Here is a 17,049-nt window from a genome sequence, read left to right on the forward strand (position 1 = left end):
TGTGCAGCGATTATTCGGGCAATAATCGCCCCATGTAAAAGTAACTTAAAGGAGATGTCCCGCGCCGAAACGGGTTTTTTTTTTTTTTTAAACCCCCCCCCCCCCCCCGTTCGGCGCGAGACAACCCCGATGCAGGGGTTAAAAAACCCACCCGCACAGCGCTTACCTGAATCCCGGCGGTCCGGCGTCTTCATACTCACCTGCTGAAGATGGCCGCCGGGATCCTCTGTCTTCATGGACCGCAGGGCTTCTGTGCGGTCCATTGCCGATTCCAGCCTCCTGATTGGCTGGAATCGGCACGTGACGGGGCGGAGCTACACGGAGCTATACGGAGCCCCATAGAGAAGAGGAGAAGACCCGGACTGCGCAAGCGTGGCTAATTTGGCCATCGGAGGGCGAAAATTAGTCGGCACCATGGAGACGAGGACGCCAGCAATGGAGCAGGTAAGTATAAAACTTTTTATAACTTCTGTATGGCTCATAATTAATGCACAATGTACATTACAAAGTGCATTAATATGGCCATGCAGAAGTGTATAGACCCACTTGCTGCCTCGGGACAACCCCTTTAAAGGGGTTGTGCCAGAAGGTCAAGTTATCGCCTACCCACAGTATAAAGAATAACTCGCTGATCGGTGGGATCTCACTGCTGACCAGGGGCATAACTATAGAGGATGCAGGGGATGCAGTTGCACCCGGGCCCAGGAGCCTTAGGGGGCCCATAAGGCCTCTCTTCTCCATATAGGGAGCTCAGTACTATGAATAAAGCATTATAGTTGGGGGCCCTGTTACAGGTTTTGCATTGGGGCCCAGAAGCTTCAAGTTATGCCTCTGTGCAGCATGGTTTAGGTATGGGTACTGGTACAGATAGAGGGGAAGGGTGCCCAGCTCACGTTTTGCGTCAGAGCCCCTGAGCCTTTAGTTATGCCCCTGCTGCTAACTCCCGTGTCCTGCTCTCCTGCCAATGCCAGGTCGCTTCTCCCCCTGCAGTGACGTCACTGTGAGTGGCCAAGCATGCACAGCCAGCGCTCCATTCATTTCATTGGGGCTGATGGAAATAGCCGAGCGGCACCAACTCAGATATCTCCACAGTCCCATATTAAGGCTGCTGTCACACGGGTGTATGTGTATTAGCACTGCATAATGAATAATGTTTTTTTTCATCCAAATTCGTGTTTTTTACTGTACTTTCTTCGCACACAAGGCATGTTTATTGGCATGCGCCAAAGATGCACTGATTGAAATGGCTAATTAGTATAATGAGTTCCAGATGTGTTTTTTTCCTGCACAATTGCACAGTGTTTCACGCGTTTCCTAGCATATTTTGCACACATCCCCATTGACTTCTATGGGGACTTTTGATGCGCAGAACAATAGACCATGCTGCCTTTTCTTTTTGCACGACCTAAATGTGCAGAAAAATATAGGCATGTGAACAAACCCATTGAAATCACTGCGTTCTATTCTCTGCGTATTGTGCACGCACGAAATACGCCCATGTGAAGAGGGCCTACGTGAATATAGGAATAGTGTGCTTGCGTGACCAGCGTCCAATCTGTCTCCTTTTCACTGTGGGTCGGTGCAGTAAGCCAATAGTGAAGGGGACAGGTGATATGGGACCCCTCTTCTCAAGATTGGTGGGGGCCTTCTAATAAGATATCCTGTGGATAGGGGATAATTGCAATTGGGGTAGAACCCCTTTCACATGCAAATTCAGTCCATATTGCTTTTGGACAGAGCGTGAAATCATGGATGACCCCCAATAAACTAGTTGATAGAACATAATGTTGCTCCTTGTGTCCATCGAATCAGCCTATTACCCCCCAAATGTTGATCCAGAGGGGTAATAGGTTGTCTGCAGGGGATCTGCAAGAACTAAAAAAAAAACATGAAAAAAGTTAAAATCAAGTTGTGAACTTTAGAAGGAAGTTGCTAATAGTTGCAACTTTTTTGCAGTGGTGTCCCTGTTAGCCGGTGTGTCTCCTTGCACATGTTGTTGACATGACAGGGCAGCCCGGAGCTCCTCGTTCCCCTCCTCCTCCTCCATGAATGAAGTCCGCTCTGTTCTCCGATTTATGAATGAGTGCCAGCGTTCTGAATGGAACGTTCAGCAGCTCCGCCCCTGATTGGCTGGCCGTTCCCTCCCCTCCTTCCATTGGCTGGGCGGGGCTGGCGGCGAGCGCTGTGATTGGCTCCTTCCTCCCAGGCTGGCTTTCATTCACAAAAAAACTCAATGAAACAAAAGAAGAGAAGGGGAAATGTGAGAGCATGAAAGAGGAAACTCACCAATCGCGGCCTCCCCTGGGCAAACAACTGTCTGAGCTGCGAGAAAAACAAGTCCTTTCAAATCAGCACTTTAAATCTGGGGCTGCAGAGCTGCACTCCCTCCCCTCTGTGGTGATCACAGCCTGTGAGACCTTCCCGCAGCTCCTAGAACACCGAGGTGAGGGATCCGATCGCTTTATATCAACTTATTCCACCATCTGCTTGTTTTGCACGGTGCAAGGGAGGTGAACACACCCTGGGCGATCATGGGAAGTGCATTCTGGGGCTTCCCTCCTTCCTAAAACCTAGAGATTCTTGCAGGAATGAAGAGATCAGGTACTTCTAGCAGCAGGGTTGTGTCCTTGGACTGATCTGATCTCTTTTCTTGGAGCTGTGTTGTTGCAGCCATATGTTCAGGCGAGGGAATAACTGTGTTTAGTAGACATGGCGTATGGAAAGTGGAGGTTTCAGATGTGTAATGTGCTGGGAAACACTTTAAAACTAGTTGATTGTTCTAAAAATGGCCACATCCACTGCGATTTGTACGTTGATGCGACCAGTAACGATAATCGCTGCATTGGTGCTGCCAAAATGATCCTTTTGGACGTGTTGTAACATCTTTAGACATTGTAGTTGTGTGAAGTAACAATTGTGTATGGTGAGTTTCATTCTGAGCAGTTTTTCTGGCCTTTTGTGTTATTTCGGGCAAAGATTGCACTTTTAGAGGCTTTTTTTTTTTGTTCACACAGTCTGTTGTTTTGGAATTTTTTTTTTTTCCGTATGGAAAAGGGAAAAACGCCATATTGAGAGAATATCACAGTTTTGAAACAACAAATACCACGGACCCCCAAAAATGAACTAAATGTGCGGGTGGAAAAGTCACTACAGAAAATGCAGTCGCAGGCAGGATGCAGATTTCATCAATTAGTGCGGATTTCAACTGCGGGATTGTTTCATTTTAGTTTTTCTGCAAACTTGTGGAATCATTTCTCCTGTATGTTAGAAATCCGTAACAACACTTTCGCAGGACGCCCTTAATTCGCAGCAGATCTTAAGGTTTTGAAAAGATGGGGAATTCAAGTTCCCATAGGGATAACATTGGGACGCATAAGGGTGAATGCCCGCGGACAGATTTGCACCGCGTTTCCCGTGGCGTAAATCTGCGCGTGAAGCTAATAGCTTTCTGCCTGCCAACGCACACATACGGATTTCTGCTGCGGTAAAAAAATTGCAGCATGTTCTATTTTACCACAGATTTCCGCAGTGGGTGCTCCATTGATATCAAGGAATGGAGAACGTGGAAAAATGCGATCCCTTGCTCGCATTCTTTGGTTTTTAATCGCAGTACTCCCGCGGTTGTATTCCGCATCGTTCGTGGGCATAAGCCCTAAATGTCCGCACGGACTAATTCCACTTTGGGCAAGAGCACCCTCCTAATTTCCTACCGCTACCGTTTGGACGTGGGGTCATTAGCCACAAAAGGAACGCTTCAAAATGCAAAAATGGGTAATTTTAACAAAAAGTGTCAGACGCCGGTGGGACGCAGTTTTTATTTAGAAATAAAGTAACATTAAAAAACTCCAGTATAATAAAAAAAAAAAATCTGATAAACCGTATATGAAGGATAAGTTTTTGCTTCTATTGTTGGAGATCAGTTCCTATTACAGTCCGTGGCGTTTGTGACGCTGTCGTGGCCTAGCAGTGACGCACATTTAGTGATCTGCGTTGTAAGGTTGTATTCACATGGGCAATAATAACGTGCGAGTTTTGTGCGATTCTGAGATTCGCAGAACTTGTGCGTTTCAGGAGCCCATTTTTTTTTTTTTAATGGGGTAATTTACATATTCATGGTTTTTTTTACTTGCACTGACAGTGCGCGATCAAAAAAAATCGCAGCCTGTCCTACTTTTAGGCAGTTTTGCTGCAGGAATTGCCAATTGTTCTGTATGAGAGCCAGAATGACGCATCGCACTCTCATGTTAGGCCAGAATTAAAAACCCGGTGAGCGTGATATGGTGCCGAGTAACATGGCCCGATATTGCACTTGCCAACGTGTTTTTTTTTCTATGGTGACGTTAAGCATTTTTGATTAAAAAATGCATCGCATCACTTCTGTGACGTTACGATCCTCAAGGATTGACTGCAGTGGGAAACCTCACATCACACTTGAATAGCACGCGATGGATTTTAAGGTCACATTGAAATCAATGGGCGAGGCGTACTGAGGGAACGCCCAAAGATAGAACATGCTTCGAAAGAATTAATTTCATATCTGCGCAAGTTTTGTGGCATCGCATGAAACGCGTGCGAGAATATCGCTTGTGTGAATAAGCCTTTAATGTACTTTTCATTTTAGCTGTTGGAACAACGCGATTTTCTGCTCAGCGCTTTAAAAACTAACATACAGTGATGCGAATCGGGCATTTTTAACATGGATTTCAGAAACCTGAAAATTGCAGGTTTACGAGTGTGTGCGTGCGTATGAACATATATATATACATGCATATACAACCCCCCAGCTGACGTCTGTAGAACATAAGAAGCTTTAGGCCTTCTTCACATTTGCACGCACATGAATGTAGCATTACTGCTGGACGAACAATGCTTTTTTGCGCACGTATTGGTGTATACTACTGTTCTTTTTCTGCATGCAAGGCTTATGCGTTTGCCTGTGGCAGAAAAGTAGCCACAGATTGAAATAGCTACTTAGCCTCAGTTGCAGATGGGTTCTTTTCCCTGCGCAGTCACGCAGTGCTTCATGCATCTCCTAGCGTATTTTGCGCATCCCCATTGAAATCAATGGATCCATTCTCTGTATATTGCACGCACAATTTTTGCGTGCGCAAATATGTCTGTATGAAGCCAGCCGATGTCTGCTCCATTCCATTCAACAGAGAGTTGTAATTAGGTGTCGCCTTATGAAAAAAAAAAAAAAAAAAATATATATATATATATATATATATATATATATATATACACACACACACACAGAAGTTGGTTTCCGACCTGGCCTCTGTTTATGCCGTCCTATTGGTTTAAATCCATGGCTAATTGGCCACAGCTTTTCCTTGACTAGACACCCCACTCCCCCTCTCCTCCCCCTCCCCCCTCCTGTATGCATTTTTGTGAATGGGTCTCATTATGTATGCATGTTTGTGCACTCCATTCATGCTCCTCTCTCTCCCCCTCCTCTTTCCTGTCCTTGCAGACTGCCAATCCTCCATGACAACACACAGTTAACAAATGGACCATAGGATGAGAGGTTACCTGGATCAGCAAGTGCCTTATACCCTGACAAATGTGAGTCTTTGAGCTATTCTCCTCCTGCTCCTCCTCCTCCTCCTCCTGTCTACTCACTACAACTTTTCTGCCATGGTCACAAGATCCTCTCTCCTGATTGCTTAAGAAATCTCACGTTGCGATCAAGGTATTTTAATTTGACACTTGGATTTTTTTTGCAATTTTTTTTTTTTTTTGGTAGAACCCTCAAGGGCATGGAGACGTAGACCGATACTGTATGGCCGCTCGGAGAAAATTCATGGATGCAGATCTCCCGCCCCAGGAATCTGAAGGTAACATTTTTAGCTATTGTCAAGAGGGGGGCACATATTTGCATGTCTACAGTAACCCATTGTCATATTGTTTTCTGTAACAATGTATGTTTAAGGCTTCATTGTGGGGGAACATCTCACAATCCAAACATCTCAGTTCTATTGATATTTACTTGTTACTTTTTTATTATATGATGGAAAATATACTACAAACACACATAAAAAATACACAAATATATATTATAAACACAAAACATTGTGTGTGTATATAATAAATAAATATATGATATGTACTTTTTTTTAATATTCTGATGAGTCATCTAAACTCCCATCATCAGGTAAATGTATTATACCACACATGGACAGAATGTAAATTGTAAAGACTCGAGTAATAAAATGCCTTTCTGCCATTCATATAGCACCACTATATACCAAAGCGCTGTCTATTATGTACACGATCTATGTACAGATGCAGCAGAGCTGAGTGTATAACTTTCCATAATTGTGTCTATGGCTTTCCCTACCGAATGAGTTATCATACGATTGCATGACAAACTCAACTCTGCTACATCAGTGTCGAATCGATATGTAGCCGAGTTACATGCGTGCACCTGGTGTATTCCACATCTGTACGAACAGTCATGAGACATGTACATTGCATAGAGTTCCGGGGTGATACAATGCCGTTAACCTATTCTAGGCAATGTACGTATATTACCATACAACGGTCTGCAGGGAGTGTCTGTCTGAAAATGCAAACAATTCTTGAAACCCGGATCCTGGATTAACACTCTTCCTTTCCTTTTTTTTTTTTCAGATCTCTTCCAGGATTTAAGCCAATTCCAAGAAACCTGGTTAACAGAAGGTAAGTTTCACCCTTCCATTATTATTACACGGTCGGCACATCTGTATTTATTCCTCCCCCCTCCCCTCTATTTATTTTAGCCCGTTCCACAGATGAGCGATATTTTTCTTTTCTGCCAACGTTTTGGGACTTGTTTAACTTCGGGATTATGAATAAAACAATTGTGCTGTGTATTTGCTTATGAATAGGATCTGGCTTCCAGCCTTAGCCCCCCCCTCCATCCCCCGCCCCCCTTCACCCCCCCCCCCCCCCATCCAATTTAGAGCATTCCCCTTTTTAAAACTTTTTTTTTTTTTTTTTACATGAATGATACTAGTCTTGCAAGGGTTAAAGCTGTAATTTGTCGATGCATTCGCCGTGTGGTCCTCTTTATGCGTTTGCACTTTGAATCTCTTTCTGCAATGTATTTTTTTTTTTCCAAACATGAGTTTGAAAGGAAAAGTAATTCCTCGGAGTCTAATTAGACTGAAAGCAAATGGAATGCTGGATGGAGATTTTACGCCGTCTGTACGAGCTTGAAAGGAATGATCATTTATTAATCTTGCACCCACCTATTCTGTAGTGTCTGAAACAAATAGTGGAGTAATTGCTACGGGGTTTGTTTGTTGTATTGTACTTTATTGCGTGGGAGCTAACAGTCTAGGGCAGAGGGTCACACTGGCATGTTGGCATGGACAGGTTTTCAGTCTAGCTCCATAACCTGTGTTTGTTTACCCCTGCTGGTATAGGTTATGTCTCACTTTTTAATAAAGAGTGTACTGTATGAGTATTGCTGTGCAGGTATTTCGGTGTAATCTGTTGGGGGTACTTAGTTTAGCAACACTGGTCTAGAGCATAGTGCTACATTCACATTCTAGAGCATAGTGCTACATAAGAGCTTCCAGCCGAGATTACGTTTGTGCATAGGAGTTCACAAAAGGGTTATATTCATATGGGTGAGGTCTTTTTTTCAGTCTCGAAAAATCAGCCTTTTTTTGCGCAACTTTCATCTGTTATGCATCCGTTTTTTATATGCATGAAGGTTTCTACATACTTCCTGGTTCTGCACTTTTTTTTTTTTAGAGGTTACCATGGTAACCATAAAAACGGATCGCAATAAGCAAGTGCAAAACAAATGGTTTGTTTTTTTTTTCGGTTTTTTTTTAAACGTACCCATAGATTTGAATGAGAGATTTAAACCTGAAATTCATCAAAAAGATAGGACATGCTGTGATTTTTTATTTTTATTTTTTTTTTGCCGTGGACTGTTCAACCGGATAAAAATCCAGCACATGTGAATATAACCATTTAAAATGATATTTTTTTTATCTCCTTCCAATTTTTACGGACAAAAAAACCCGTTTATGTGAATCTACTCTGAAAGGGGTTGTACCATTATAACAAGTCGATAGGGGATAACGTGCTGATTGGTGGGGGTCTCACCACTGGGGATAGGTGATAACTTGCATTTGTGGTACAACCCCTTTAAACATAGTGACACATAGGAGCTTGCAGTCTCTGAAAACTGTCCTCTCTGGTAATCCTTTAATTGCTGTAGTCAGGAATCTAGTAGCAAATGGTTAATCTAGTTGGATATTTTGTACTTTTTGCATATTATCTACCCGATTAGCTGCACCAAGGCTTACAAACGTGACGTAGATACCCGCTTGTTATTCCAGCATCTGCTGTGACTAAATATCTGATACTTGACAGTTTTCCTATGATAAATGCATTTTTGATGTCCTCATGACGCCAATCGGACAATAACATGTGGTGTACATTAACACAGGAAATGACCATGAGGGCACCATGCCTATAGCAGACTAGTGCCGGAGCATTGTGATGTGGAGCGCTCTGATTGTTGGTGCATTCATCACTTTTGACTATAAAGGCTTTTTAGTTACTTCTGAAGAAGAGGTTTGCAAAAGGTAGAAGCGTTGTCCATTTCGTGTAATGGGCCCACGTGTTCACTGGCTGTATAGGGTTAATTATTTCACTTTGAATAGATTCCTATATACCTTGTCAGGAAAGAGCTTGGTACAGATTTTCCCCAAGTCTTGTCTATGACTCATTATTGGTTGTGGCTTTGTTGAGTAACATCGACTTGATTGACCCCTCTAGTAGTATACAACCACGGTGATAATGTGTCGGGTTAGGAGGTTTTTTTCCTAGACTTCCAATGACAACGCCGCTGGATAGTCTTGTCTGTTATCATTCTGCACACATTATGGGCTCTTGCAAAGCTAAATGGGTAACTGGGCTCTGCTACATCTGAGCATCAGAAATGTGTTTAATATATAGCTTGTCCAAAAGAGATCGTTAATCTTGAGTGTAACGGACAAATTGATGAGAATCTTTTCAGCCAGAGATCTGTAATTTATTATTGGCACTTCAGCTGCTAGCAGGTATATACTGTGTGTACTGTGCAAAGGTTGTAGACCGGTGTGGAAAAACTGCTGCAAAGTAAGAATGTTTTCAAAAATTGCATTTTGTTAATTGACAAAAATAAACTATTAAGTCAATGAACTAAAGAGAAATCTAAGTCCAATCAATATAGCCTCCTTCAAAATAGCATCGCCTTTTCTAGCTACGCTTGCACACTGTTTTTGTAGAAACTCGGCAGGGAGGTTGTTCCAAACATCTTGGAGCATTATAGATTTTCTGTGGATGTAGCTTGCTCAAATCCCACTCTCTCTATGTAATCTCAGACAGACTGGATGATGATGAGATCAGGGCTCTGTGGGGCCGTGCCATCACCTCCAGGACTCCGTGTTCTTCTATACCATTTCACGAAGTTCTTAATGCCATTAGCTGTATATTTTTGGGTTGTTTTCCTGTTGCAGAATAAATCTGGAGCCGATCAGACACCTTTTATCTTTTGGAAAACATTCTTACTTTGCAGCATTATTTTCACACCTGCCTACATTTTTTTGTGTATTAGTCTATTCTTCCACCAAGCAATACTATATGGAAAGTGAATAACTACCTAAATCCCATCCAGGTATAAAAAAAAATCATTAATTGGATTTTAGTTGCTTTCATAATTCCATTTATCTGTATTTGCTGTATTCTCTATTGATACTGGAGACAGGTATATCGATGGGATATACCATGAACCCAACCATCGGAAATTGCGGACATTGACCTGAAACCTATCATTTTTGCTTTTGCTGTCCAGATTTCAAGCTTTAGTACTAATTAAATGTGCATCTAATTGGCTCAAAATGGTCAAAATAGCACGGGCTTCAGGAGCCACTTGTCAGTTTGACTTTTTTTTAACGGCCATAGCAATAAGAGCTCAATAGAAAACAAGCTGATCAAGTGGATACTGGTGGCAAATGTCTAGACACATTGGTACTGTAGGAGAATATGGATTCCTTTGTCGTTAGATGATGGTGCACATTGGTAGCTAATTGTTTGCTTGAGTCGTTTCCAGAAGACGCAAGACCTACATATACTGTATGCTGCCCATATCGGTCAAGGTCCGCATGATCAATCAAGGGTCAACCAAAAAAAATTAAAAAAACTCGTAATTTGTTCTTTATTTAAAGAGAACCTCTTCTAATGTTCCTTATTTGTGGACCATAGATAAAATCCCTTCTCCCCAGAGTTCACTACTCAACACGCTCCACTTCCCACTACTTTAAAACAATGCAATTTTCTTATTACCCTCTATACACTGACTATTAAATCAGACAGGTTAAAGTGTTCAATCCATTCATCTAGATAGATTAGATGATAGAATGTGGGGACTTGCCTGTCAAATGTTGGAATCATGGAAAGGGTGTATAATAGGAAAAAAAATCGCTATTGTATCTTGGTCAGTGTCCAGCTGTCCTGGCCCTGAAGTCTGAATTAATGCATCAGAGCTCATTGTCCTTCCAATCATCATCTGAAACCTTTAACGACTTCACGTTTGCCACGAAGAGGTTAAAAAAGACTAATGAAGATTCAGGTCTAATGATTCTTACGTTTAAACAATTGGTTCAGTCATATATGAGCGTTTCTTGAGTGTCGCTGGGGTGTAAGACAGTCAGAACTGGCAATTCGAATGCAGGTGAGCATGCAGGTCTCTCTATGAACTACTTAGAAGAATGGAGAAGTTAAGAAGTGGTGCTTGGCACTGCGGGTCCCTAAGCATTGGGACATGAGCCTCTTGCGTCTTCCTCAAAGGACCCATGCTGATGACAACGGCACCATGCTCTTTAATATTGGGATAACTAAATCTCTTCGAGCCCCGGTCTCCATCTGGTTTGATATCACCGGTAGGTTTCTCTTTCTGCCTATCTGTTGCATTTGCTTTTGTGTATCTGTCTGTATCCTGTTGACTTATTGATGTATTATCGAGGAGGGCGGCACGTGGGACCGGAAATAGCCGATTGTTTGGTAGCATCATTGTAAGCTTTTGGGGTTTACTTGGGGATCAGTCGGAGCTTAATTGCATCATGACTTAATAATAAACCAATTGGGTTGCATTTGATGTGTTTAGTGATGGTATATTAATTGATTGGATTGACATTTTAGAAGCGGGTGTCATTTGGTAATTGAAACATTTCCAGCACTGCAGCAATTTTGTGTTCAGCCTTTAGGTCCACAAGTCATGAGGGAAATTTGGCTCTTCCATTGTGGCTCATCTAGATGTGAATTCTTATATACCGGCTGCTATTCACTTGGAGAATTGTGCAATTTTTTTTGGTGTTTTTTTTTTTTTTTTTTTTTCTTGTTTTTTTTTTTCCTTCTGTTTTTAATTAATGGTCAAGTCGTCTTCTTTCTTTTTTTTTTTTTTTTTATTTTGCTTATCTCAGTTTTACCTTTTGACCTGGCTCATTATACATGAGTTGCCTTTCTTTTACCACTATTAGTCTTAATGCATTTTGAACTTTGCCACGTTCCATGTTTTCCATTATCTGTGCTCTCCTGACCCACCGTCTTGTGTTTCCTTATAGCTCATGCACACTTTATGACTCAAGGTGTCAGAGGAAATACAATAAACCCTTCATATTTTATAGGTATAGATCAAGGTATAGTCCTTGCCTTCTTGCAAGGTTTTGTATATTTTGGTGAGATTTGCACACCATGTTGCCTTGAGAAGCCGTATGAGATCTGGCATCCTATTGTTTTGTAATCTTCTGTGGCTTCCCTGTGGGACGTATAGCTTGTACTTAGATTTTGCTGCATTCATAGTCATGGACAAAAAGGGAGAGACTGTGTTATACCCCACCAACTCAACTAGGCAGCTGGCATATGCCACTGCATTTCCAATGTATCCGGTATCAAAATCCTTCAAACTTTAGAGCCAGGGGTGAAGGTACTCTTTTTAGAAAATGGAAACATCTGGCTAGTGTGGGCAGACATGTATTTTGTGGTACCAGCTTTCTGGATGGGTACCATTCTGCATGGCATTCCGGATGGGTATCGGCATTCTAAATCCATAGCAAACAAACTGGGGCTCTTTTTTTAGTACATGCTAGCTGCTCATGCATGATGGGCAACTTGGACTCGAAGAGAATCAGGCGTGATCAGTTCACATTTAAGGTATCAATATCCTTTGTGCATAGCTTTTTCGTTTTTACGTTGCCACAATTCTTGCTCCTACCTCGTGCTATTCCTTGGAGATCTCGGCTGAAGATGATGCATGTGGTGCTCACCATAATAAAGGAGTTAACCGACTACCAAGAATGTTCCTGAACGTTCATGAGAACCAGGAACAAGAAACCTAGTATTGGAAAATAATTGTAGTTGCGTGAGATCTCAATCATGGTTTGATAGCTCTAGAGCCTTCGAGTAGAGGCGGTGATGGATCATGTGCTGGACATGTTGATCCTCTAAAATATTTTAGGAGCTTAATATTTTGTAGGTAGGTAGTTTTTTGGGGTTTTTTTTTGTCCAGATGTATTTCTCGTCTTGTAGATGAAGCTCCATTATGGGAAGCCATGTGAAGGACTTCTATGATGTAGGGCAAGTAGAGTTTAATGGCTATATATACGTGATTGACAATCACAGAAACCGCTCGGATGTAACACTTCTTGTTAAGTATTTCAATGTCTCATTCTCTCTTTTTTTTTTTTAAGCACTTGATGTTTTAATTGGAGTCTTTTGAAGTTCCAGTTCAGAAAATCTTCATTTACAAGTGTCTTTAGAGATACTGGAAGTGGCAGAACTCCTAGATTGTATTGTTGATTTAAGATTGGTCTTATCTGTTTGGAGATCTGTCCTGCCTTTGCTGACATAGGAGCATGTGATATGTGATGTTATGATATTGCTGGGATACCAATTTATAACCTGCATCTAGATAGCAACCGGGTCAAGGTGAACTGCATAGGAGCAGAGTTCTGGTTGCGTCTGACTGTTTTGCTTTGTCTTTTCACGTACGATTAGCTGGAAGAGCCGTTAGGAGAATTTTTTTCTCTTTTTCTATAGGATTAATGTTGTGATGGAAGATATGTTTTGTCTTCACTATCTCTACTGGCTTATAAATGAAAATGGAGGTACATGGAGAGGTCAGGCAATTAGATGAGGCCTGATGCCTGAGGATTAGGTAACCCACAGGCCCCACATAGATAATGAGATCCAGTGGTGGATCCCCGTCGCTGATAGACTTTGACACTCAGCCAATAGATCAGCTTAATGTCTTACCTAAAGTTATTAAACTATGTCTATGGGCTCAGAAATGTGTCCATCAGCCTCAAACTCCTTTGAGATTTAGCTGCTTATTGAGTATAGCTACTTAATTTTTTTTTTTTGAGAAATTTTGGTCATTGGGCACCAAAACTCAACCCAACCTAAATTGTAAATTGTTCAATGCATTGATTAAATTTTCTATATTTTATATTATTTTGCAGATTATTTTTGCATATAGCCATTGATTATTGGATTCAGATGTAAATGTATAAAGTCATTGCAGTGTGTATTCTAAGGTCCATTTGTGGTAAGTCTATACTTTTCAGACTGTGTGTATGACAGATACAAAAAAGCCATAGACATTGCCCATTAGTTCGATTACTTGCTGACGGCCTTTGATCTGCTTTCTCATAGCCATTTGGTTGGGCCTTTGGACTACGTAAGAGTTTGAGCAAACCCTTAGGACTGTAGTGGAGGTCTCAGCTGCAAAGAGCAGGAAGAACTAGGTGATGAAGGGACAATAGCACACTAACTCCTCGGGTCTACAAGTGACATTCCCTTTGATGTGCTAATAATTGTGCTTAGCCAACCTTACTTCCTTGCTCCCCCCTAAACATTATTGCATTTGAGGGTGATCAGGGGTTTGATTTGGTTAATAGTCAAAGTGGTTAAATCATTACATGTGGTCAATGACCTGAAGATTATTTAGGTGAAGAGCAACGTCCTAAGGGCTACTTTAAATGGAACCATAATCGTTGTGTTACTCTCTGGATCGTGTGATAACCGTTCAGTGTAAACACAGCCAACGATTGAATGATGAATAATAATTCCGATCATTTATCAATCATAGTATATTTTATGCGGACATAAAAACCCTTTAAACAGGCAGTGGTTCATCTATGAATGACTGCCTGTTTACTCTGAATGGAGGCGGGTGGGCCGGAAAAGATCTCTGCCACGCTCTGCCTCCATTCAGTGAGTGATTATTGCTCCTACTGGAGCAGTAATCTTTGGGTCGACTTAAGCTCTTGACAGTCATCCCATGTAAAAGAACTCTTTGATGAAGTTGGGGTCCGTTCATGTCTTGTTTTTCAGCCACATCCATAGGTTCCATCGGGATTTACGTCTGAAATCCCCAAAATAGGATCCTTGGACATAAACTGGACAGAACCAACTGCTATTAAGGAGATCTGTTGACCAATAGGTCTCCATTTTGGCAAGTTTCTATCATGTGGTGGACCAAAGAAGGGTTTGTGAGGAAGAAGCAACCATTGGCTGATGTTGTGATTGTTATGGAATCCCTACTTTGGTCTACTACAATTTTTTTTTTTTTTTTTTGCCTGAATTGTGGTGGCCAATTTTCCTTGCCCATTGACCTGTAGATGGATTATTGGAGCTAAAGGTCCTTTTACACTGGCAGATTCTCTGCCAGAACTGTGTTTTTGCAAGCTGATCAGGGCTTGTTCAAGCTCTGTTTACATGGAGCAATTTGGCACAATTGTATTTGCCCGAATGATAATTGATGCTATTGTTCAGGCCTATACAGTTCCATTCTTGTTGGCAACATATCGTTGCTTACACAGGGCGGTCTACTGCCAACAACAGATGATTTTTGGTGCCCCATAAAAGAGGCGATCACCTGAGAGATGATTGTCTGCTCTTTGGTTGGTTGATTGGTGGCATCTTCACACCGGTAGACGATCGGTCCACCAAGCATTCAGATGATCATCTGTACGCTTAAAAGACCCTTTTCTATAGTGGTAATTTCATACAAGGAAATGGTAAAGTGAAGAGGCTTGATCGGAGCGCAGATATTCTATTCTAAACGGAATAGCCCTCTAAAGGATTCTTGAAAAGCTTAGTCCTATCAAAAATGGAAAGCAAATCCTGTGTTTCCACCATTTTAAGAGATAAATGTTGGACAAAATGTCTGCCAAGAAACAATTGAAGCCTATGCTTAGCACATTTGTATGAAAACATGATGCTATGATGTAACCTCTATTATACTATATGGCACTCTGGTTATCGTGGTGCTACATTTTTGGGAGAATTGAGCAGTATCCCATTCCAATTTAACTTGGTGACGTCTGATTTTTTTTCTTTAAATATCCCTTTTTCAGTATCTTTTTTTGGATGTTTTTATATTGTATATGAATGTTTCCTTTCTACGGTTTTGTTTTTTCTTGAAAGCCGAGCTAAAATGGAAATGCCTACATGTTTGTGGTTACTTACTGGCAGCGGCCCTAACTCCGTATTCTGAGTTCTGTTTTTTATATAATTATGCCTTGGCAGAGGCCGACTTAGATCCTCGGATTGCATCATCCTGCCTCTAAACAGGAGATTGCTTCAAATGCAAAGTCCTTTATAAACCAGGGAATCCCATAACAAACTTAGTTTATGATTGCTTATCGTTATCTGTGCCCCATAAAAGAAGACGTCTACCTCCTGCTTCTGCTGGGTGGTTGATGGCAATCCATTTTTGGCTGCAAGTAGCCATTTGATCCTGGCGAAGGCTCGTTGTAGGATTTCTCAGTAGGACAACAGTTTTATGCTGTATATTTAGGTTAGAGATACATCAGGTAAATAGTAGTAGATATTTATTATATTTTGAATTTCCTATTGTTGGCCCTTGGCTCATTAGTATATTATAGAGTAGAGGTCCCCAGATTTGGAGTTGGGAAGGAATATTTTTTCACCTTTGCTGAGAAAAATTGGATTTTATCTGCATGTTATTTTTTTGCGTTCTTCTGGATCAACACCGCAGGTTAAAAGGGCTGAACTGGATGAGCATATGTCTTTTTTCAGCCTTATATAGTATGTTTTTGTACTGTGCTGCACTATACAGAGCCTTGTTATTACCACATCACTACCCACATTGCAACTCATAAATTGAAGGGGTATTCCGGTAATTAAGAATTAAAGTTATATGCTCCATTACCTGCCCTCCCCATACCCTCGGAAAGTTCTCCATTGGTATCCTATAGATTTGTCCTGTATGCGCCGCTGTTTTATTTCTCAAACATGCTGAGTGCCTTCAAATTCTGTAATGATGACACAGCTTGTACAGTTTTGAATGCGCACTTGTCAGTAACTGTCAGGGGAGTAACTATAGGGGATGGAGGGGACGCGGTTGCACCCGGACCCAGGAGCCATAGGGGGCCCATAAGGCCTCTCTTCTCTATATAGGGAACCTAGTATTATGAATAAAGCATTATAGTTGGGGGGGGCCCTGTTACAGATTTTGCATTGGGGCCCCAAATTTTCAAGTTACGCCTCTGGTAACTGGCAATGGGGCATTGTGGGAAATGTAGGTTTTTGCATTTTAAATAGCTAGGTGGAAATGTGAAGCTGGCTGGAAAGCAGCGGTACGCAGGTTGGCAAAAAAAAAAGCTGCTCTATTTCATTTTGACGATTTGGATATTGGAATTATTTTCAAAATTTCCCTGTCTCTGGAATACCCATTTTAAGCTATTAGTATGTTTTAGTTTTTAAGTGTGGGAGGAAACTGAAAGAAACCCTTCCAAACACAAGGAGAACATACAAACTCCATGCCTCTATTGGATTTGAACCCAGGATCCCATCGCTGCAAATATGTCTCATAGCATACTATGAATGGATGTAAATTGATAGCACCAGCGGATTTGCATGCAAGATACCAGTGCTGCAGAGCAGCAGTGCTAACCACTGAGCCACAAGGCTGGCAGATTGATAAGGTTTACATCCGAAGCTATGGTTGCGACTCTTTGCTACCATGTTGTTGTGATACTG

General features: G+C 41.6%; 1 protein-coding gene across 2 annotated transcripts in view; it reads left to right on the forward strand.

Annotated features, from left to right (window-relative positions):
- Positions 1 to 2,247: 2,247 nt before the first annotated feature.
- Positions 2,248 to 17,049, forward strand: part of ETV4 (ETS variant transcription factor 4) — a 53,214-nt gene continuing 38,412 nt past the window's right edge. The window contains exons 1-4 of one of the 2 annotated variants that reach the window (XM_066586507.1): positions 2,248 to 2,443; positions 5,474 to 5,565; positions 5,747 to 5,837; positions 6,634 to 6,681. In XM_066586507.1, coding sequence (XP_066442604.1) covers positions 5,509 to 5,565; positions 5,747 to 5,837; positions 6,634 to 6,681 — 196 coding nt within the window. In that variant the 5' untranslated portion in view covers positions 2,248 to 2,443; positions 5,474 to 5,508. Of the gene's footprint in view, positions 2,444 to 2,484; positions 2,602 to 5,473; positions 5,566 to 5,746; positions 5,838 to 6,633; positions 6,682 to 17,049 lie in introns of those variants that run through there. The other variant, XM_066586508.1, reaches the window with a different exon arrangement.

Source organism: Eleutherodactylus coqui, chromosome 13, assembly GCF_035609145.1.
Source record: "Eleutherodactylus coqui strain aEleCoq1 chromosome 13, aEleCoq1.hap1, whole genome shotgun sequence".
Lineage (NCBI taxonomy): Eukaryota > Metazoa > Chordata > Amphibia > Anura > Eleutherodactylidae > Eleutherodactylus > Eleutherodactylus coqui.